Genomic DNA, 23,972 nt, shown 5'->3' with positions numbered 1-23,972 from the left:
TGTCTGAACCTACCCAGTCTCTCATATGCCACACCATTAACACTTCTATATGCATTCACACAGGTACACATTCTGATACAGATAAACCCAGGGATCAGCACCTTTCCCTTCATCTTGCCAAACCCACACCTAAACATAGGAAGCTGCCTTCTACCGAGTCAGACCCTTGGTCCATCTAGCTCTGTATTGTCTACACAGACTGGCAGCAGCCTCTCCAAAGTTGCAGGCAGGCGTCTCCCTCAGCCCTATCTTGGAGATCCCAGGGAGGGAACATGGAAGGAACCTTCTGCATGCAAGTGATCTTCCCAGAGCAGCCCCATCCCCTAAGGAGAAATCTGTTGTCATAAAAATGCAGCCATTCTTTCTCCCCTAAGTGGGCATTGCTCCCCTGTTGTGCAATAAGGGAGAATTTTCATGGAGTATGGAATGAGACGGGGACCCCCAGAGAGCTATTTCAAGCACCCTCTGACACAGTGTGAGAAGCGGCAATCAGAAAAACAGTAAAAAGCCTTTGCTGTTTGGATAGTCAAGAAGTTTGTTGGCCTAATTTTCACTGTTGTTGTTTAACTGCAGAATTATGTTACAGCAGACGATAATTGGCACATAGACATAAAAACTGATAGCCTTACCTTGGGAGTAAGTGTGGGAATGGGCAGGACAACTGCATCTAATGAAAAGAAAAAAGTGATTTTGGAGGAGGAGAATAGTTTATCAAACCTGTATAGAAAAGTAGTTATCTTCTTATAAACAAATGGGCTGTGTTATATTGCACATTTCCCTCCAACAAACCTATTTTGCCATCTAGTGTCTTAAAGTGGTAACACTTTGTCTTACTGAAATGCTCAGTCATTACACTCTGTTTATTAATGCATGCATAATACTCTAATCTAATTTGAGTATGAAATAGGACATAGATTATCTAAGGGAGGCTTCTTTGGGAAGGTTACAGGGCCAATGCAGAGTAAGATTCTACACTTTAGTCACCACTAAAACCCATCAACAAAAAAATTATCTTCACATGAAGATAAGCACAGAAGCCACATTTGTCTTGCTTGCTGTTCCTCACAAATACACATAAAATCAAAGAATCATTGTAATTATTAGGGATATGTTTAAAGGAGTTTATCCCAAGGCCTCAGAGCAAGTTACAGTGTTATTTTGTACTCAGTCCTCTTTGCTGGATAGTTAATCACATTGGTTTCTATGAAACGTACTCAAACAATTGTGCCTAGGATGTAGCCTGAACACATACAGACCCCTGCTAACTGGGCAAAGAGGCACCTTTTACCGTGGTGATTCTCTTTATTTAGCAGGGGGAGAGTAACTGGCCCTATTCAACCTCAGCACAGTACCCCTCCAGTGACAGTTGCTGGTGTCTACTGTATGATTCTTTTTAGATTGTGAGCCCTGTGGGGACAGGGAGCCATCTTATTTATTTGTTATCTCTCTTTGTAAACCGCCCTGAGCCATTTTTGGAAGGGCGGTATAGAAATCGAATTAATTAATAAATAATAATAATAATAATATACAAGTAGGTCTGTGTGGGCCCCTGAACACTGAGGGACCCCCTCCTCCATGGGGATAGTTTTATAGAGGGGCACGGTGGCTCCTCTGATGGTGAAAGAGCTGCTGCATGGTGATGGCCGCTGCCACCCATTGGGACTCTCTTGCATCAATATGGAAGTGCATGGAACCGGCGCCTGCTGGTTCAAAGGTGGTGCTGGGGATCTTTAAGGATGGAGGAGGGTGCTCTTATTCCTCCTGCCACATTTTCCCCACTGGTGCTGCCTTTTAAAATGGTCCAATGGGGCAGCAGCGTACCTCCTTGCCACCTTGGTGGCTCCTTGGACTGGAAGTGACAACTTCTAGTCACTTCCATTTCAAGGAGGCACTGGGGTGGAAAGGAGGTACGCTGCTGCCCTGCTGGACTGTTTTAAAAGGCAGTGCCAGCGGGAGGGGTAAGAGCAGCCCCCATCCTTAAAGAGATCCCCCCACCTTCGAACCACCGGTCTTTCGAACCAGTTCGGAGGCTCATAACGGGCCTCCAAACTTGTTCCGTGCACATCCCTAGTGGTAACAGGCCCTAGAGGCAGGAACAGCCCCATTTGCAGATGGGAGAAGGCAGCACTGCTACGAGAGACGTGAGGCTGATACCTTCTCCTGCGCCCGCCCATATGGGTCCACAGCCCTTTAGGCTGTGGACTCTTGGGCTACCCACTTTGGCTGACCCTGACACCATCCCTGTTGGCTACCTTCTAGCAATTATGATTAGGATGTTAGCTACACAGCCTGTTTACTCAGCAGTCAGTGCCACTGAGTTGAAGGGCATTTCATTTATCCCCAAGACAGAGTTTGCAGGATTGAACTTAACTTCATTTTCTCTTCTGCCATGACCCTGTGAGGTGGTACAACTACAACAAATATGTATATACTGCCTTTCAACAAAAATGCTCAAAGTGGTCTAAATCGAATAAATAAATAAATGGTTCCCTGTCCCCAAAAGGCTCACATTAATGTTTCTTTCTTAAAAGAGACATAAAATAGACACCAGCAACAACCACTGGAGGGATGCTGTGCTGTGACTGGAGAGGGACGATTGCTCTCTTCTGCTATATATGAATCACCACTCTAAAATTATATTATTATTAATTCAATTTCTATACCATCCTTCCAAAAATGGCTCATAGCAGTTTACACAGAGAAATAATAAATAAGAAGATGGATCCCTGTCCCCAAAGGGCTCACAATCTAAAAAGAAACATATGATAGACACCAGCAACAGTCACTGGAGGTCCTGTGCTGGGGGCGTGGCTCTTTGTTCCGGAAGCAGGGGCAGACTAAATGGAGAGAGGAGCTCAATTTAGAAACATTAGCAATCATTCAGATCATCAACCGTTAAACTTTCTTCCTCCCATGCAATGGTCCTGATCCACATCCAGCCCCCACCCCCACATCATGTGTAGCTTGACCCTTAGTTTTTAACAGAGCATCAAGAGTCCATGATGTGAATCCCACTGTGAGGATCTTTTAAAATCCTCATTGGTTTCCGCGTGTTGGGCTGATGAATACAGCCAGGTAGGAAGGCCATGCAACACCAAGAAATAAAAGCAGAAGTTTAAAAGAGAAGTTAAATTCTTCGCTCAAACACTTCAGAATCAATGCTGCTTTGTGCTGGGTGGCATGCAGGTTAGGATCCCAGTTATAAGACACACTTGAACATGGATTGGGCCCCTGAAAGTAATGTATGATTAATGATTACACACTGGGTAGGTATTTTCAAATCTGCAGAATTTTGCAGTGTACAGCTATGTGCCTCATTACCATGAAGCACATCCCATGACTTAATGGATATTTATTTCTACACAGGTGAGCAGTCTTACATGTTCAGTCTTCCAATACGATGACAGGGATCAGATGAGAACCCAAGTACAGGAACAGTCTAGCTGTACTTGGGCAATAACAAAGGGTGTGTGTGTGTGTGTGTGTGAATAAAGAAAATTGGATCATCACTCACTACAAGGGGTTGTAGTGGATCACTACTACCCAGAAAATTAGCTCTACTACTAGCCAGAGCTGTCTTTGTATAAGCCAGAATAATGCTCATATTTCTGTTACTAAAACTTAGAAACCTTTCCCAGGAAAAATGAGATCCAGAAGCAGAAGGGAAAACAGGAACAAATTTATAGCTGCAATCCACAAAGCTTTTGGAGCTGCTCAACAGGAATGCTGTGAGTTTACTTTGATCACATGCCAATTTGGACCCTCTGGCTAGAAACCTACTGAACGGCAACAAAATACATTTTATGTGATTTTGTATCATAGTATACAAAGATTCCAGTGGCAAAAATACATCTTTATACTGAAATGCTGTGCTGCAGTCACCTTTTTGCACATTAATGCTTGCAATGAACCTAAATGCAAGCTTCTGTGAGTTTAGCAAACTTCAAATTCCTGCTCTCCTCTAAAAACCAGGATGTGTGAACAAAATTGCAGCTTTTGCTAGCTGCTAGGACAACCACAGGGCTCTGTGGTCGCCAGGAGTCGACACCGACTCGACGGAAGTTACAACTTCCAAAGATAAAGCAATCTTCTCAAAATACATAGTATCGACGCCACTTGACTGTAGATTTCGAACCCCTTCTCTTGAAGAAAAGAGAAATCACAGATCGCTGTGACTCCCGCCCCCCCCAAATGTTGCAAAGGGGCTCAACCTGATCAAAACTCTGTGAGAAGCGAAGCGGGATGGCTTTGCTGGAGGTAGACACACACCCCGCCCCCAGTCTGAGTACTGAAGAGAAGACAACGAAGCAATTCCGGCACAAGGAGCAAAGACTCACGATGCTCGCTGCAGCTGCTTAAGCAAATGAGCCACCCTGTCGCGTCCTCCAGCCATAGCTCAGCCACTTGGGACAGCAAGGCATGATGGGAAAGCAAAGCGTAAACATAGGCGGGCAAAAAGTGAAAAGTTGACTTAGCGCTGTCCCCGTCTGTTGCTCTGGCGTTAGAATTCATTGCAGTCCTTCGCCAATCAGGCTTAAGTAACAAGAGGGATATTTTGAAGCCTTCAAGAGAAGGAAGGCTTTGCAATCGGCTCATGTTTTAAAAATAATTTGAGACTGGTGGTCTCATTGGGTGTGTTTTAACCGTTTCAACCAGCTCAAGTTTCAAATCGTTATCCCCCAGTCCCGTGGTTGTCTCACTTTATATGGAAACAAGGAAAGACATAATCCTCAAGATGTGCTGGCGTTTGCTAAAAGGGCATTAGAAAACCATTTCTAAGATTTTCCGACGTACAGAAAACAACTCAGTAAAGCACTGTGAACAAAGAGCCATTTCTGTACTAAAAAGCGAGCAACTCCACTACTTTTCATTTGTGCATAACGCATTTCTAATTGTTTCTCTTGAGAAGCTAGCAATACAAATATGAAACGTCGCGCTTTGATACACCATTAATTACTATCAGCAGCTGTTTTCTAACAGAGCTGGAACCATAACTGGACTTAAGCGTTGACGATCCAATAAAATTAGCTCCGTCCATTGACTCACATGCATATGAGCTGGGACAGGCAAAGGGAATCATCGCTTTATTTTCCTCCTCCACAGTGAGTGTCAGAACTGAACTTCAGCTGCTCACCTGTGCAAGCTAAGACACAGAGGAAAGGGAGCAACCGAAATGTAAGAAGGAAGAACTTTGATAAATTGCCCGTTAGAAGAGGCAAACACTTAAATACAGTTGGTCATAACTAAGCACCACTGAAATAAATGAGACATGGCTAACTTAAATCCCATTAAGTTTAAAAGTAATTAGTTGCAACTAGTTTAGCTTGGATTGTGCCCACTATATTGCTCAGTGACACCCTGATCACTGCAATACCACTCATTATGGTTTTATGCCTTCAGGGGTATTAAGTGCCCATGGCAAGTCCCAAGTTAAGAACTGAGTTACTTTCAAATATCCGCTCACCTACACACTCAGTGGATGGGCTTGAGCAAAATTGCTGTTTGTGCCTCAATCCCAATCTGAAAAGCAGAACAGTAATTTTCTCCTGCAATAAGGAAAGGCTAAGAGCTTATTGCATGTTACCAGAATGAGCGCCAGTATTTGCAAAACAAAGGGAACCATATACTGTATTGTCTCTGTGCCTAATAGAATGGGGAAGACTCCCCACTCCAGACTCATCTAAACCTCACAACAGAAATAACTTCTCCAGACTCAGATTATTTTTTCCTAGGCTGTTTTATTGCATGTTTATATTAATAATAATAATAATGAAGTCTTATGAAGTCTGTTTCCAAGCTATGCACTGAACTTGGCAAGCTCAAATATACCTGGTTCCCTCAACATAATAATAATTATTATGGTATAGGATAGTTTGGTATATAACAGATGGTATAGAACAGATAGTTTGAAGACTACAGCTTTAAGGCTCCTCTTTTGGGTTTCTCAACTCTTATGAAGTCTGTTTCCAAGCTATGCACTGAACTTGGCAAGCTCAAATATACCTGGTTCCCTCAACAGTACACATTTATGTGCATTCAAGATGAGATCTCTTTTGAGACTCATAAATGTGCCTTTCAAATCAAGCCTGTGCCTAAATATTCATGTGACAAGTTTTTTAAACAAGTTATGCATGAAATTTGATGCTCGTTTGCTTGCATGTGTGTAGTGCTGTCTCTTAAGACATGTAGAGCTAGTTCCTAAAAAATGATTGGAGAACATTAAAAACAGCAAAGGAATATTAAACGTTTGACATTCTTTTATTTTGTCTATTAAATATTTCAATCCCAGGCTGCCATCATGACCTGGCTTCTTTAGACAATAATTCAATATACATAAAAAAGTAACACACACACGCCCCTGAAATGGGATTCCTTAACTTCTTTTTAAAGATATGGTCCGTCTTAGCAACACTTCTCACACAAAGATCTATACTGTCACTTTGCATTATCCTTTTATATTTGAAAAAACTGAAGAGGCTTCCCCAAAGCCTCCAGCCTTACCAATAGCACCCCAACCTCATTTCAGTCAGAGAAATTAGATAACACATTATGCAATGAACATTTATAGGTCTTATTAGGAAACTTTCACATGTCCCTTTACTTATTAACCTCCACAAAGTCTCCGAGGGTCTTCACTGTGGAATTTAAGGCAAATGTCTTAGCAAGTTAAGGCCACCTTCTCCTATCAATGATGTAGCAAGAGTCAGCTGTGTATCCCTGATGCTTCCAGGATGCCAAATTCATATGAAACGCACACAGGGCGCTGGGATATTTAGTCTTCCGAAATTTCTAAATTTAAGAAGCCCCAGCCCCGGCTAGGCTAGCACGCCACCCCATCGCGGCCAGTTCACTTCTTTTTTCTCTTGCCGCGCACGCTTCCAGGGTTCCCTCGACGGGCTGCCCCTCCGCTTTTCTTGCCCTTGGGCCCGCCAGGTCTCTGCTGCTGCCGCCGAGCTCTCTTGCCGCGCTGCCCGCGCTTCTTGCCCTTGGCTTCGGCGGCCTCGGCCTCCTCCTCGCGGAGTTGCCTGTTGACGGCGCGGGTGAGGTCCAGAGGCGACTTTTTGCTGCTCAGGCTCCGGGCCAGCTCGAGGTGCCGCTTCTTCTCCCCTTCCAAATCTCCCAGGACGGGCTCAAAGCGCCGCTTCTTCCCGCGGCCGGTGACGCTTGGCGGGGCGGGGGACTCCTTGGGCAGGCGAGGCTGGAAGCGGCCGCGGGAGGCGGTGGCTAGGCGGGCGAGGCCGGTGACGCGGCCCAGCTCGGCCCGGTCTTGGTGGCCCGTCGGGTGCAGCGCCGCTCCGGCGCCTCCCCGCTGGGCGCGCGCCAAGTTTCGGAGCCGGTTGAACTCGTTGCGCGCGACCTTCTCGCGCTTCTCCTGGCGCCGCTTGGCGAACTGGTCCTCGAGCGGATCGGCCGAGTCAGGCACCTCCAGGACCCAGTTGCCAGAGGGGTCCGAGCCGGCCCGCCGATAGCCCCAGCGCCTCCGCCAGTCCTTGGCCGCCTCGTCCCACACCAGCGTGCCGCGCTTCTTCCGATTAGGGCGGATGCCTTTCAGCTTGGCGAACTGCTCCCAGCGGGTAGGCGGCCGGGGCTTGGGCAGCGGCTTCTCCCTGGGCAGGCGGGTCGAAGGCTCGGGCAGCCGCGCCACCACCGGCCCGGCCCCTCCTTCGGCGCGCTCTGACGGCAGCGCCCACACCTGGCCCACCAGCAGCTGAGTATTGTCGCGGGCCAGGGCTCGGAGGAGAGCCTCGCGCTGCGACGCGGAGCTCACGGCGCGCGCCACGGGGTTCTTGTCCAGCGCCAGCAGGTTGCCCAGGTCGAACTCCAGCTCTAGCTCCTTGTGCACCGTCACGCTGCGCTGCGTCTCCGCCTCGTGCTCTTCGGCGCGCGCCAGCAAGTCCTCCACGGATAGGGCAGCCATTTCCGCGATGCGCCTAGGGGCTAACTGCCGCCCCTCACCCCCCCAGGTGCAGAAAAAATAAAGCCAAGAGGAAAGAGTGGCTGGCTTGCCTCGTTCCACGCGGCACCGGCAGCTCGAAAGGCCAAAGAGATCGCTTCCGGTGTGGAGAGACAGCAAACAGGCGGATATGCCGTCAAAGCGAGGCCGGGACTATAGATGAACTCTGGGCAATGATTGACTGACTACAGGTCTCGGCATGCAATGTTCTCGCGATCTTCCGGAATGGTAAGGTTGTGAATGGAGCATTGGCTGCTGGGGGATGTAGTCGCTCAGAGTTTGGGAAGTTGGCCGAGTAGGGGGTATAGCTATAAAAGAAGAGATCGGGCGGGAAAATGTCTCTCTGGGTCCCTGAGGCTAGGGGTTCCCTGTCTGGGTCACAATCTGCTCTTTGCTCTCTCTCACGTGTCTCTGAAGAAGGAAAGGAGGCAGGGACCAATCTTTACTTTTACTTGTTTGTTTGTTTGTTCGATTTCTAGACCGCCCTTACAGAATAGCTCAGGGCGGTTCACAAATATCAGGAAACAGTTAAAATCAATCAATGATCGGGAACAAAGATTTTAAAATATAATAAAGCAGCTAAAATAAATAAACAAAACAATTCAAAAACTTTTGGGTCCAGTCCCACTCCAACCTTGCCACTCCCCTGTGGCAGAGCTAAAGGTTTGGCGTCCTGCAAAGGGCAATATGTAGTACCTCCCTTTTGTAGCTCTAAACCTTTAAGGAAGGCTCTGGATTAGCAATCCTGTTTATGATGCGTGCACCAAACCGCTAGGGAAGAGAGCTGTGCCCCCATGATACCTTGCGGAATTCTGCGGGTTGTTGTCTAAACTTTAAAAAGACTCGATCACGAGACGAGGGTGGCATTTCAGATCCTTTGACATTCTTGACAGCAGAGTGAAAGATGGAGAAGCTCTTACGAGTCACAATCCTTCTAGATGTAGCAGTAATTACTCCAAAGCTTCAAATTTGGAGGGTTATATGGCACATTTATCATAAGTGATTGACTGATTGATCAAGTGCCGTCAGGTCGGTGCAGACTCTTAGCGATCACCTAGATAGATTCTGTCCAGGATGATCTGTCTTCAACTTGGCCTTTAAGGTCTCTCAGTGGTGCATTCATTGCTGTAGTAATCAAGTCCATCCACCTTGCTGCTGGTCGTCCTCTTCTCTTTCCTTCAACTTTTCCCAGCACTATGGACTTCTCAAGGGAGTTGGGTTTTTGCATAATGTGTGTGAAGTATGACAGTTTGAGCCTGGTCATTTGTGCCTTGAGTGAGAATTCTGGATTGATTTGTTCTATGATCCATGTGTTTGTTTTCCTGGCTGCCATGGTATCCTCAAGAGTCTTCTCCAACACTAAAGTTCAAAAGTGTCAATACTTTTTCTATCTTGCTTCTTCAAAGTCCAGCTTTCACATCCATTGAGTGTCACGGGATAAACCATTGTCCGAACGATTCTAATCTTTGTAGGTATAGACATGTCACAGCATCTAAAGATAAGTACTTGATCCTAAATCTGGGTTTTTTTTTAACCTTTATAAACAAGTGTACCCATAGGAACGTAGGAAGCTGCCATATACTGAGTCAGACCATTGGTCCATCTAGCTCAGTATTGTCTTCACAGACTGGCAGCGGCTTCTCCAAGGTTGCAGGCAGGAATCTCTCTCAGCCCTATCTTGGAGATGCCAGGGAGGGAACTTGGAGCTTAATTTACCTCTTTATATTTTCCCTTTCTTTTTAATGTCATCGTTTATGTGATATAAGGCACAGTACACGAATGAATAAATTGAATAAAGAAGGAAAAAGTATACAGCCTTGTCTTACTCCTTTGCCGATCTGGAACCAGTCTGTTTCACCATGGTCAGTCTGGACTGTGGCTTCCTGCCCTGTGTATAAGTTTCTCATGAGAACAATGAGATGTTCCAGGATGCCATTTTCCTAAGGATATTCCACAACCTGACATGGTCAACATAATTGAAGGCTTTTCTGTAGTTAGTAAAGCACATATGGACTTCTTTCTGGTATTCTTTGGCTTTCTCAGTTATCCAGCGTGCATCAGCAATGATGTCCCTTGTTCCTCGGCCTTTTCTGAAACCAGCTTGAACATCTGGCATTTCCCTTTCCACATAGGGCTCTAATCTGCATTCAATGATCCTGAGCATTATTTTGCTAGCATATGAAATTAAGGATATTGTGTGATGGTTTGCGCTATCTGTTCAGTCTCCTTTCTTTGGTATGGGTATGTAGACTGACCTCTTCCAATCTGTTGGACACTGTGTCGTTCTCCAAATTTGCTGGCATAGTTTGGTTAGAGCCTTGACTGATTCTTCTTCTGTTGCCTGCCATATTTCTGTAGCTGTTCCATCAATTCCTGTAGCCTTCCGACTTAGTAATGACTGGAGTGCTGATCTAACTTCATCTTCTCGTACTAGAGGTTCTTGCAAGTAGTGAATATTTTCTGGAGTACCTTGGATGTTGATGTCACCGCTGTACAGATTTTCAGTATACTACTTCCATCTCTGTTTGATCTTCTCTGAGTCAGTTACTATCTGTCTTTTGGCATCCCTTAATATACCAATTTGAGGTTGGAACCTCCCTCTGAGTTCAGAGATCTTTTGGAAAATTTGCCTTGTTTTTCCATGTCTATTTCCATCCTCAAGGTCTTTACAGATGTCATTGTATTACTGCTCCTTGTCTCTTCTAATAGCTTTCTGAAATTCCCTATTAAGTTCCTTCTTGAGGTCTTTATCTTTCTTGACTTTGGCTTCTCTCCTTTTCTGGGCAATTTCCACCATCTGTTCTGACATCTGTTTTGCTTTCTTCTGTTTCTTGGTCTTTGACAGTCTCTTTTCACATTCAACCTTAACCACTTCTTTGATTTCATTGCACAGTTCCTCTGGTTCCCTATCAATGAGCTTTAGAACTTCAAAGCGGTTCCTGATGTTCTCCTTGAAAATGGTGGGTACATTCTCAAGATCATGTCGTGGAAGCTGGAGCTTTGTTTTTCTGCTTTAGCTTGCCTTGGAACTTGCACATAAGCAGTTCATGATCAGTTCCATAATCGGCCCACAGCCATGTCTTTGCTGTTATAACTGAGCTCTTCCACCTCCTTGCACCAATAATGTAATCAATTTGATTTCTGTGTACTCCATCTGGTGATGTCCATATGTATAGGCGCCGCTTTGGTTGTTTGAAGAATGTGTTAGCAATGAAGAGATTGTTGGCTTGGCAGAAACTAAGAAATCATCCTCCGGCTTCATTTCTGATTCCTAAGCCATTTAGGCCGACTGTGTTTTCCTCCTTACCTTTTCTAAGTTTGGCATTCCAGTCTCCAACCACCAGCATCACATCTTGCTTGCATGTTCTGTCAATTTCAGACTGAACTTGAGCGTAAAACTCATCTTCCTTTTCTTCTGCATCAGTTGTTGGGGCATAGACTTGAAGAACCGTCATGTTAAAGGGTTGTCCACGAAATCTAATTGATATTTGTTGGTCGCTGACTGCATTGTACCCAAGTACTGTCATTGCTATATCCTTCCTGGCTATGAAAGCAACACTGTTCCTTCTTTGATTTTTGTGTCCCGAGTAGTAACCAGTATGATTTTCTGACTGAAAGTGTCCCGTTCCAGTCCATTTTAATTCACTGATGCCCAAGATGTCAATCTGTAGTCGATTCATTTCATCTTTTACTGTGTTGAGCTTTCCCATTTTCATGCTTCTTACGTTCCACATTCCCATTATTATTCTGTCTTTGCAACTTCGGATTTTCTTTTCCCACATGGCATCATCAGCTGCTAGACATCTAAAAGGCTTTAGTCTAACCACATCCTCAGATCCTGAGCTCTTCCTCAGTGGCATGTTGAGTACCATCCAATCTGAGGGGCCCATCATCCAGCACTACAGCGACAATCATTCCATTTTGTCTATCCATGTGGTTTTCTTGGTAAAATACAGGAGTGGTTCACCACTGCCTTCTCCCACACAGTATGAAAGGATGCCTTTGTCGTTGTCATAGAAATGATTGTCTGCCTACAGCACCTTCCTATATCGCAGCTGCCCAATATAGGTGCCTGTTTGCTTTAGCTGGGCAGGTGGGATGACCTTTGTGCTTTGGGTGAACATACTGGGAGTATACCTCTCAGCGTACTTTGCTCATCCCTCCCAGAAATATGCTGAACATATACTGAGAGAAGCTGGATCGGAAGAAGATGGGCGTGGTTTTAAAGTTGGAGGAAGAAACCTCAATAACCTGCACTACGCTGATGACACGACTGATAGCTGAGAATGCAGATGATCTGCAAACTCTAGTAATGAAAGTCAAGGAGCACAGTGGAAAAATTGGACTACAATTAAATGTAAAGAAGACTAAACTAATGGCAACGGGTACAGCAGCCAGGCTCAGAATTGACAATGAAGACATTGAAGTGGTGGATAGCTTCTGCCTTTTAGGATCAACCATCAGCTGTAAAGGATCCAGCAGTCAAGAAATGTGCTGCAGACTAGCACTTGGTAGGGTTGCAGTGAAGGCTGTGGAAAGGATATTTAGATGCTGTGACGTGTCTACACCTACAAAGATTAGAGTTGTTCGGACAATGGTTTTCCCTGTGACACTCTGGATACGAAAGCTGGACTTTGAAGAAGCAAGATAGAAGAGGACGACCAGCAGCAAAGTGGATGGACTTGATTACGACAGCAATGACTGCACCACTGAGAGACCAAAAGGCCAAGTTGAAGACAGATCATCCTGGAGAGAATCTATCTGTGTGGTCGTTAAGAGTCGACACCGATTTGACAGCACTTAATCAATCAATCAATCAGTCAGTCACACGGATGAACATTAAACCTTTAACAGCAAAATAATAAATATAAATTTAAAAACTTTAACACTATAAATCTAGTCTACTTTATTTTTATGAAAATGGTCATTCTGCTGTCCTTCCAGAAACAGTTTGAAGTTGAAGCCAACCCACCTCTATTGTTTCTAGTCTCAGTTCTGAGAGGAATATTCCCTCGTTCATTCATGGGAACCTCATGTAAACCTATTTCATTTCCACAATGGAAGAAAGACAGGATATAAAAGTAACAAAATTAATGAATTAATGAATGGGCAGCGTGAACACAAAGGGGAACTGTGGTAAGTGGGGATAGCTAAAGTGGGAATAGACTAGCCCTAGAAGACTGGAAAAGCTGAATTACTTTATTTTTGTGAGGAAAGTGACTCCTTAATGCTGGAGTGTAGTCAATAATGTACCTTGAATCTTCAGAAAGCTGATTAGTTCAGAGATGTCACTAGAAGTAATAATTCCACTTAATTCTGCACTAGTCAGATCTCATCTGGAGCACTGTGTATTATAAGAATGATGTAGATAAATTCAGAGGAGGGCAACCAAGATGGTAAGGGGCTTGGAAAAGAAGTAAGACAAGGAAAGATTGAAGGACCTGGGTACGTTTAGCCTGTGAAAGAGCAAAATGAAGAGGACGTGGTTGCACTCTTTAGATATATGAAGGGCTATCAGTCACATAGAAGAGGGCAAAGACATATTCTCTGTGGCAGGACTAGATCTAATGGGCTTATAGAAGGTGGGTAGATTCTGGTTGAACATTAAGATAAATTTGTTAAGTAGAATCAGTTACTTATGATGATAGAATCAGTTACTTATGACTCTCGCTGGAGATCTACAAGCAGAGGCAGGGCAACTGTTTGTTGGGGAGGCTCTAGCTCTGGATTTCCTGCTTTGAGGCCCTCTCCAACTCTTTGATTTTATGCTAGACAGTTATTATAAATATATATTAAATTCAGTAACATGTACAATCCTGTACTTAGTTCTTAGTTTGGTTCCAACACTAGCACACAGACTGATGTGTATCTGAATTGAATGTAACATGAAGGTTTTTGGCCCAATAATTTTTTGCCTTGAGAACCTTCATATTTGAAGCAGTTTTGAATTAATATCTGTTATCCGTGCATTTTGCAGATATGTAGAGCAATCCTATAGGATTTCTATGCCAGCTCCTCCCTAGTAAGTGTTCAAAGGTTTGCAGCATTAGACCTAAACACATTTACTTGTGAGTAAGCCCCATTGAAAACATTTAAGTATACACGAAGAGCTCTATAAGATTGCATTCCTACTATGCATTCTTTCCTGGGAGTAAGTCCCACTGAACTCAGATGTACTGTAAAATTGCAAATTATCTTTGCAAGTGTTGCAGCTCAGAATCCATTTAAAAGCCGGTCACAAGGAAGTTTATCTGTGTTTCGATTCAGTTCTGCTTGTGGATTACAATACTGTTAATTGCCACAAGATGGTACTGCATTTTGACAACTAAATATTTTTCTTCTTGCTTTGTGATCCAACTCATTTGTAAAAAGAGGCAGCCGGTGCCTGGTTGAATGGAACTGCACTGGATTCTCTGTCGGTTGGATCAGTATAAAATGCTTGTGTCAGGGATTTAATTACATGAAGGGTTTACTTTCACACTGTTGGACCAAAGTGAGATCTTGTGCAATATGCCAGATATTGGAAAACAACTGTGAAATAAATTGCAAGATTAGGATTTGTAAAGAGGCAGGACATAGAAACCCTTTTGTGGAGACTGGGAAATAGATGTCTGTACCTTAAGTGGTTCAGCAGGGAAATGCTTGACTAACAAGCAGAAGGTTGCCAGTTTGAATCCCCGCTGGTACTATATCGGGCAGCAGCGATATAGGAAGATGCTAAAAGGCATCATCTCATACTGCATGGGAGGAGGCAATGATAAACCCCTCCTGTATTCTACCAAAGAAAACCATAGGGCTCTGTGGGCACCAGGGGTCGAAACAGACTTGACAGCACACTTTACCTTTTACAATGCAAGTAGTGGGTGATTGGGGCAGAGGGATGTCAGGGTTAGAAGTTGGAGGTACAGCCCACACTTACATTTGTTCCTGCTTGCTTGCTACTTGAAATAGCTGGTGAGACCCACTTCTGCACATGGCCTATCTTGAGTCAGCCATCTCTCCTCCCCACCACTTACTCCTCCCCATTCCAAAGCATTGCGTGGTTCCAATCCCCATGCACTGCTTTTTAGTTAGTGATTTGTAAGCTCCATTTACAGTGGTTGGATTTTAGCTCTTGCTCTGTAGTTTTTTGTTCTTGTTGGTTTGAAGCTTTACACTGTTAATGCCTGTTGGTGAATAGTTTTTTTAAATGACTTTAAGAAGATCATCTTCTGGATCATACCAAGAGTCTCTCAGGCAACCTGTTTCTAGCCAGTGGTCGGCCAGCCAGATGCTTCTGGGAAGCCCACAAGCAGGACATGAAAGCAACAGCACTTCCCTGTCTTCCCAGAAACTAGTATGCTGAGGCATGCTGTCTCACAGCCTGGAGATTCTATTTAATTACCGTAGTTAATATCTGTTGATAAAGCTGTTCTCCATGAATTTGTCTGATCTTCAGCTAAAGCCATCTAAGCCAGTGGCCATCATCATATCTTGTGCCAGTGAATTCCATAAGTTTGTTATGTGTTGTGTGTTTGAGGGCATCTTTGGAACTGAAAGAAAGTAGATAAAATAAATGTTTCTAGGCACATTTACAATTTTCTACACCATGGTTAAGAGAACTTGTGCTAAAAATGTAAAAACGTTAATCTTAAAAAATTGTTTAAAATCACCCACTTGCTCATTTCTTTTGTGGGTTGGGTGGTAGGTAGCACCCATCATGCTCTAGCACACAACCCACTTTATTGTTTATTATGCTTCTTTACATTCCCAGCACTGCAACAGCTGGCACAGCAGCACCCTTAGCAGCAAGCATAGCAATAAGCATAGCAATAAGCTCAACTAGATAACTTCAGCCAGATTTTGACCGAGTTCACCTTGCAATGCAGATTGTAGAGCGGACCAGAGCCGTGAGTGAAGTACAAGTTAGTTTTAAGACCAGACATGGATCTCATCACAGCAATCAGCACAAAATATTACACACAGAGACACACAGCTGCCACTGTCCATTTCTTGCCACAACACTATTTCACAAACAAAACAAACCACAACTCAAGGAAGGCAGGCACCCAAGTTCTGCCTTTGTCAATCTGAGATCCAGCAAAACCAGATAGTTATAGCAGCAGTAGCACAACATATTATACTCAATGCTGAGAAAAGAAAACTACAAAATCAAACCTAACTTCCTCCTCTCCTGAAATAAAATCTCTCTCTGCCTCCCTGTGTCACGCCCCCGGTCTCAGATAGTGAGGAGGAAGGGGATACTGACAGCCCTCTAGCCAATGCAGGGGTACCTGGGGGGCAGAGCCCAGCTGTCAGTTCCCAAGAAATAGTCAAAGCAGGTCCAGTTGCTGTTACAGAACAAACACAGCAGTCTGAGGCAGCAGAGTCAGGGACTGAGGAATCAGGTGATGAGTTAAACAGGCAACCCCCGATGACTCCGCAACAGAGGAGAGTCACAAGACAGCACCAACAGCTGGAAACAGTCAGGAGAAGTAGGCAGCTGTTTCAGAAAGCTGATAAGCCCTGAATCCCTGCCAGCTGAGAGTTATCAGCTCAGACTATAAATCACATCTGCAGCCTGCAGTTAGGGCTGGAAGACAACACACGTCTTGCGTGGAGCATTTACCAGCCCCTAACCTAAACCAGAGAGATTCCTAGCCGTGTGTTAGCCTCTGTGACCCAGACTGGTTTCTGACTGGAACACTGTCTCTTGCCGTGCCCTGCTCTGCTTCCAGCCCTGAAGACTCAACAACTTCTCTGCTTTGTCCCTTTCTGGACAGACTCCCACACTGGGTGGCTTGGTTGCTGACACCCTGTTCCTTTGACTACATTTTGGAATTCCCTTTTTTGTGTTCTGCCCTTGCTTCTCCCTCCCCCCAGCCAATGGGGGCACAGTTTCCCATGACAACATGTAATTTGTATGATAACAAGCCAACCAAGAAGGAGATCGCAAGCCAGTCAAAAGCCAGTCCCAGAAAGTCAATCAGCAAGGGAAAAACTGGCCTCCATAATGGCTTTTGAAACATTAAAATGTTTCAATTGAAATGGGGTTGTTTTGTTCCAAGCTCAAAATAGGCCCTTTATTTAGAGCAGACCTGCTCAACTTAGGCCCCTCAGCTGTTTTTGGACTACAACACTCATAATCTCTAGCCACAGTGGCCAATAGCCAGGGATTATGGGAGTTGTAGGCCAAGATCTGCAGGCAAGCCATTCACAGTTGAGCAGCCCTGATTTAGAGGGTGTTTTGTTTTGAGCTTGAAATACTGTTTTGACATCAAAATGTTCTGCACATCCCTAATGAGTAGCTTGAAAATGGACATAGCCATTGTCAGTGTCTTGGTAGGTGAACATTTGTGGGTCAGCTGGGCCAAGCCAGTTTTATCATTCCTACACAACCTCAATACACCCTTCACCACAACTTGGAAGACCAATGGTGATGATGGAATGCACAATTTTTTTAAAAAATGGGAAGGGGAGTGCCTGGATGCATCTGGCTGCTTCTTCCAGAGACAGCCCCTCCCCAATTGAGACAACTGTGGCACAGAGGGTGTCATGATGTCATTTCTCACCAGGTGGCCCTGTTCATCCTCTGGGACATGCAGGCCTTGGGAAGGAGAAGGATAGTCATGCAAGGTACCCCAGAAAGTTAAAGGTAATGCAAGTGTTTTTCATGCCATATCTCCAACATTTCTGGACAAATTAAAATGTCAGAGAGCATAGGAATTACTGTTGGGCTCTTTCCTGGGGCTTTCCAAACCTGGCACCAACCTTGCTTTTTTCATCTGTGCTCTCTGCTCTGATCAGAGAAATGATTTGTTTTCCCTCAGTATACATCCTGGAATGCATCTGAAAAGCATGCTACATAAATTCAGGAAATTCAATCCCTTGTGGAACTATAGGAATCATTTAACTCTACCTTCCATTGTAGAGGAAACAAGTAGGTGTTATCATTTTCCTGAACGAATACTGAGTAGGATCCAGGTGGTTCTTTCTTGGTGAGGTGTCTAGTATTCTATAGAAGTGGGGTCATGAAAAGAGCTCCATCAGCTCAAAGGGCAGGGTGATGGAGGCCCTAAAGGAGAAGGCATCCCTCTTGTAGAAGTGTAAAATTCTGACCCTTTACTCATCCTGTTCCCCATTTACAAATGAGCTACTGTGTGGACTAAAATACTGTTTTAAAATCTTGATGGTTAATTACAAAGATATCTCATTTTATTCCCAATTATTGTATTGTCAGTGAATCTGACAATCTTTGCATATAGATAATGTAACTCTGTTAAAGATGAGTGTCAAAGAAGCAAAACCAAAGAATAAATCAAAAGCATTTTAGCTTTGGTCTCCATACTCTCTATCCCTCTTCTCTCATCAAAGAATCTGGTGAAATATATGTCTGTGGAAAACAAAAAAAAATGAAGAGGGAAGCCAAATGGAAAAATACTTAAAGTGAGAATTTGAAAGGATCGTGGGGGAAGAAGGAGAAGAATAACATCTCCTAGAATGAATGATTTGAATGATTGCATTTCCTTCACTCCAATTTACTCAAGCTGTGCATCACAGTCCTGACTAAAGGACATTCTTATTATGTTTTTGCTGATTAGTGAAATTGGTATGGAAGGAAACTGTGGATATTCAAAAGTCCTGGGAGATGTCTTACTCACACTACAGGATACCACAATGGAAAAATTACCTAACCTGAAGCCTCTATCTTCTACATTAAGATTCTACAAGAGCATCTGTCTGAAAAGAAAAATTAATGGCTACTATCATGCATCTTATTTTCTTCAAATTGAAGCTTCAGACACAGATAAATTATTGATCCATGTTTATAATCCATATGAACTCATCTGACATATAATTGCCACAAATGAGAATTGCAAGTGGTTCTGATAAAGAATGGACTGAAGCTTCTGAAAGATTTTGCATTGACACCAACTGCAAAACATGTTGGAAATTAACTGTAACTTAGTAACTTACTACATTTAAAAAATCTTGTCATTTGAAACAATGAAAAGATTTTTATTTCAATAAAATTGCAACAGTGCACATAGCATAATTAAAAATAGAAATTATATGTGTGAATATAGCTGAAAAAGAAAAGAAAAAGAAGATAAAAGATCCCTTAAGTGTAACTTTACCATAATAAAATACAATCTATCTAGGAAAAAAAGAAAGGGAAAGGAAAAAACAATAAAAACAACACCAACCCCTCTCCCGCAAGCAACATAAACAATTCATTAAAATTTGACCAGATTGCTGAAAATTCCTCTTTTTAATCTTTCTGTCAGGAGAAAACAAACAAACAAACAAAACAAAACCCAGTTCAAATGCTGACAAGGAACACATGTCAGTTATCCAAAGTTGCAGTTCAGGAGTAAATTTGTCCTTCCAGTGCTGTATTATAATGCTTTTGGTGACCCCTCAAGCACAAAGAATCCACAATTTTTGATGTAATGCTAGATTCCATATTCTGGGGATGTACTCCAACAAAGCATGAACGTCCTTGAAAGGCAATTATTGCTGCCATGTCATGTTAACAACCTTATGGATTTCAAGCCAAAATGGAACAAAAACCAGACAGGACTGAACCATATGTGTACGTGTACCTTCATACAAATTACACCTCCAACATCTAGAAGTCTTCAGCCATTACTTAAACCTTTGCTGAGGTGTCCAATAAACATGAACTAAATGTTTCTGCTGTATTAGCCTCATTTTGAGAGCCAAAGAAACATATTTCACTACCTTCAAAGCAACCCACCATTGATTTAATAAGATAGGATATGTTCAAGATCATTGTTCCAAAGATCTTGGATATAATTGGATATACTATCCCAATATAATTGGATCTATTATCAATGTCCGTAAGCTTCTGATAGAGCAAGGTTACAGGCTTAGGTGCATCCAATAGATGTTCCAGGTCTAATAATAGAAATGGAGTTTCAGAAGCTGCAATCCCATCAGAACCAAAAAGCTGTGATGGTATATGTTTTAGTTGAATAAACTGCCAGCTGGCATTTAAAGATAAATCAAACTCAGCTCTCAAGGTATCAAAGTATTCCATTGAGGTGTCCCTGTGTGTCACTTACTGCAACTATACACAATTTGGTTCACAAATTGATGCACTGGCCCCTCAGAAGTTCACGCGACCACCATCTTGGGTTGGAGTGGATGACATCATCACAAACTACGCCATTGATGTGTCCCTATGTGTCTCTACAGCTCTAGAAAATTTGGTTCAAATAGGTTAAGCAGTTCACAAGTTAACCCACTTGCGCCTCAAAAGTTTACACATCAACCGTCTTCAATCGGGGTGGATGACATCATCACAAACTATGCCATTGAGGTGTCCCTGTGTGTCACTCACTGCAGCTGTACACAATTTGGTTCAAATGGGTTAGGCAGTCCACAAATTAGCCTGCTTGCACCTCAGATGTTCATGTGGCTACCATCTTGAATTGGAGTGGATGGCATCATCAAATACCACATCGTTTGGGCATCCCTATGTGTCCCTACAGCTGTAGCAAATTTGGTTCATATTTGTTCAGCGGTTCACAAGTTAGCCCACTTGCGCCTCAAAAGTTTATGTGTCTGCCATCTTAAATTGGGGTGGATGACGTCATCACAAACGATGCCATTGAGGTGTCCCTATGTGTCCCTACAGATGTAGCAAATTTAGTTCAAATTGGTTAGGCGGTTCACAAGTTAGCCCACTTACACCTCAAAAGTTTACGCATCCACCATCTTGAATCAGGGTAGATTACATCATCACAAATGATGCTTTTCCGGTGTTGCTATGTGTCCCTACAACTGTACCCAATTTGTTTCATATTGGTCCAGGTGTTGCGAAGTTGATGTGGTGGTGGGGATATACAGACACACACAGAGAACGCTTGGTAATCTCATAAGCCTACTGGAAAGTAGGGCTAAAAAGAGGAGATAGAGGACATCCCAGATGTGTGCCCTGTTCTAGCCTAACTGAAGGGGACAATAGCCTATTGGTGATGACTTGTGAATATGGAGCCATGTATAGCATAGTAACCCAAGTCAAAAAAACTTGGAGGAAATCCAAATTTAATCAAAACATGTTTCAAGAAGCACAGATGGAGCATGTCTTGCTTCTCCGAGGATAAGGCTAATACATCAGTCAACAATCTAATATTATCTGATCCTTGGTGGCCAGATATAAATCTGGTCTGAACTGCATGAATAATGGTAGGGAGCACAGTCTGCACCCAACATGCCAGCATGGCTGTCAATATTTTAGCATCAATGTTTAACAAAGAGAAAGGTCTATAGCTAGTACATGAACCAGGGTCTTTACTGGACTTAAGGAGAACAGCTAATAAGCTTCATTGAAAGAAGGAGGGAAATACGTCATGACAGACCTCCAATAAAATTGGAGCCAGGAAACTAATATATTTCTTGTAAAGCTCCAAAAAAAATCCATCCGCTCCTGGGGCCCTTCTGGATTTCATAGATTTAATTGTGGTCATCATTTCCTGTAGAGAAAGATGTGTTAAATATGGAAGATGCACCTTTTGCAGCAATCTATGTCTGAATCAATATTGGATGTACTACTGCTATACAGCTTAGAATAAACCTCAAAAAATGCTGATTTATAAATTCAGGATAAATTATATGGTATCTTCATAATCCCTCTCAATGAGAATATACTTTTCTTTCTCCTGTTTATAAAAGTTGTTTTAGGGTTGGATTACTTTTTGACAACTCATTCTTTAGTATCTCAAGTTCGAGTATGCAACATTGCTGGAACATGCAATTGACACCAGAGCAATCTCAGATCATGCCCTGTTAAGTGGGTTGTTCATTTGGAAGGTTGTTCCACTACTCTGTTTAGGTAGTGTATGAATACATTCTTGCTGAATGATCTGCAATTTACTAGACAAATGGAACAGGAGATGGAGGAATTGTTTTATTTTAACAGGGGCTCTGTTACATCATTATTCCTGGTTTGGGATACTTTTAAAGCATTTTTGTGGGGCTGGTTCATAGCTTATTATATTAATATTATCATATTTAAAAGGCAACAAATGGCTCAGATGGTATTTCTCGAGAAGCAGGTTAAGGATGTATTAACCTTATATGCATTACACCCTTCTCCTGAGTCTTACATCACCTTACTTATGGTTAGAAAGCGAATTTTTGTTGAATTCTTCTAGGCAAAGACATTGGGAAATGGGGGTGGGTGGGATCTAGTAAACTCTTGGCTTCTAGACTGAAGCAGATTAAACAGCATAACGTGTCTTCTATCCATGATACTCAAGGTAATGTATAAAGTCCAACTAGATGTGATGAGAAATGTGTAATCATGTTTCTGTCTTTTAAATGCGGGCGGCGGGGGGAGCTGTGGGGAGCCTCAAGTCAGATTGAGACTGTGAAATCGGAGAGTTTAATAAACTTTTGTTTCTTCATAGTGTTTTCCCAGTGGAAATCAACCTCAACCCTGAAGGTGCTATTTGCTTCCCAGGGCAAATAGCAGCTTTTTCATGGGGGGAGGGGAGAGTTTGTCAGGGAAAAGGCACAGGGAGGAAGTGTTTAACCACTCCTTTACTCTGCTGTGCCACAGTCTCAGTCCTGATTGGGCTCTCTGCAGCTTCTGTTAAACAAACATTAAACAATGGAAATGTGACGATATATTTCTCATGATATATAGTTTGACCCTTAGTGAACTGGATGGTGTCCTTCAGTTCAAAGCCTTGTAAATGTAATTTTATGTCATGCACGGTTCTTTTGATTTGAAGTTCTGCGCAATACATAACTGAGATATCCTCAAGTCATTCAGCTGGGGTAATAGTTAGGTTAATGCCCTTTGATGCTGTAGTGTTCGTAAAGAATATGTAGTAAAGAAACTTCGGTAACAGGGCTGGGAAAGACCAATCACATTGACTTTTCACAGAGGCTCAGCATCCTCAGTCAGCCATGCAGTTTGTTTGTTTTTCAAAATTGTAGACCACCCCAAACCTTTGTCTCTGGGCGGTTCACAACATAAACCAGATTAAAAAAGAAAAACTAAAAAGAATTTAAAACCACAGACAAGTTAAAAAGCTTGGGTGAAAAAATAAGTCTTCAGAGGCTTTTAAAATGTTGTCTGAGAAGGCCCCCCCCCCCGCTCGTATTTCAGCAGGGATCGCATTCCAGAGTCTTGGGGCAGCAACAGAGAAGGCTCCTCCCTGCCCAGCTGGCTCCTGCCCACAGGGTTGCATCTTCAGATGTAGTTCTTGGAACAGTGGCTGGAAGTATGTCTAAAAGGTACCTTTGCATGGTCAGAAGTGCCCTCAGGTTGGCCCAGTTTGGTGATACTTTAGGGCTAGTATCATGCAACGTGTATTCACTTATCGTAGTAAATAGTATTCTTCTGCAGTGGGAATAGAATCAGGGACAAGCTTCCTCTGGTGATGTATGTGACATTTGCACAAAAGGAGAAGCAAATGCTTCTTTATTATTAAAAAGAATACAGCTCAATGGAAAGTTGATATTTTCTCAACATCCTCCCCTCAATTTGTTCAGATCAGATGAAAGCAGCTCATTTTCACACACTGAGCATTCTGTTCCAATTTAAATTAAGCATTTTAAGTATTTCCGGAATGATTTCATAGTCTATTACATATTTATATGCATGATTCAGCTGGTAGTAGGGCTGAAGAGCTAAAGTACTGGTTGAAGGCTGTAAGTTTTCATGGATATGAGTTCAAATCTTATTGCTGTCAAATTAAAATTTCAGTTGGTAGGGAGAAGAAGTACTTCACTTATATGTTTGTTCATCAAGCAAGATGTATTCTTGCTGGTTTTACTTTGGTATAAATGTTTTGACAGAAGCATTACTATATTTGTTTCTATAATGCCCAGAAATATATTTCACAAAGTTCAAGGGGGAAAGGGGAAGAAGTACTGTAGCATATAAAACACTGAGCCCTTTCTCATGATTGTATGAGAGGGCTTCAGGGTGGGTGGTAGAGAAGGCAGCAGAAGCTTGCCTAGCCCACAGATGATCTAGCTGCCGGGCTGGGAGGGTCAG

General features: G+C 43.1%; 2 protein-coding genes across 3 annotated transcripts in view; both read right to left on the bottom strand.

Moving 5' to 3' along the window:
- ADHFE1 (alcohol dehydrogenase iron containing 1) overlaps window positions 1-4,425 on the bottom strand; it is a 29,653-nt gene extending 25,228 nt beyond the window's left edge. The window contains exons 1-2 of one of the 2 annotated variants that reach the window (XM_053313324.1): window positions 4,338-4,425; window positions 630-667 (exon numbers count right to left, since the gene is read on the bottom strand). In XM_053313324.1, the coding sequence (XP_053169299.1) occupies window positions 630-667; window positions 4,338-4,393 (94 nt within the window). In that variant the 5' untranslated portion in view covers window positions 4,394-4,425. Of the gene's footprint in view, window positions 1-629; window positions 668-4,211 lie in introns of both variants that reach the window. The other variant, XM_053313325.1, reaches the window with a different exon arrangement.
- Window positions 4,426-6,239: 1,814 nt separating this feature from the next.
- RRS1 (ribosome biogenesis regulator 1 homolog) lies at window positions 6,240-8,129 on the bottom strand. The gene has a single exon (XM_053248268.1). It carries the CDS (start codon window positions 7,916-7,918, stop codon window positions 6,848-6,850), a length of 1,071 nt encoding a protein of 356 aa, XP_053104243.1. The 5' UTR covers window positions 7,919-8,129; the 3' UTR covers window positions 6,240-6,847.
- Window positions 8,130-23,972: the final 15,843 nt, after the last annotated feature.

Source organism: Hemicordylus capensis, chromosome 4, assembly GCF_027244095.1.
Source record: "Hemicordylus capensis ecotype Gifberg chromosome 4, rHemCap1.1.pri, whole genome shotgun sequence".
Lineage (NCBI taxonomy): Eukaryota > Metazoa > Chordata > Lepidosauria > Squamata > Cordylidae > Hemicordylus > Hemicordylus capensis.
This window is presented reverse-complemented; position numbering and strand designations above follow the sequence as displayed.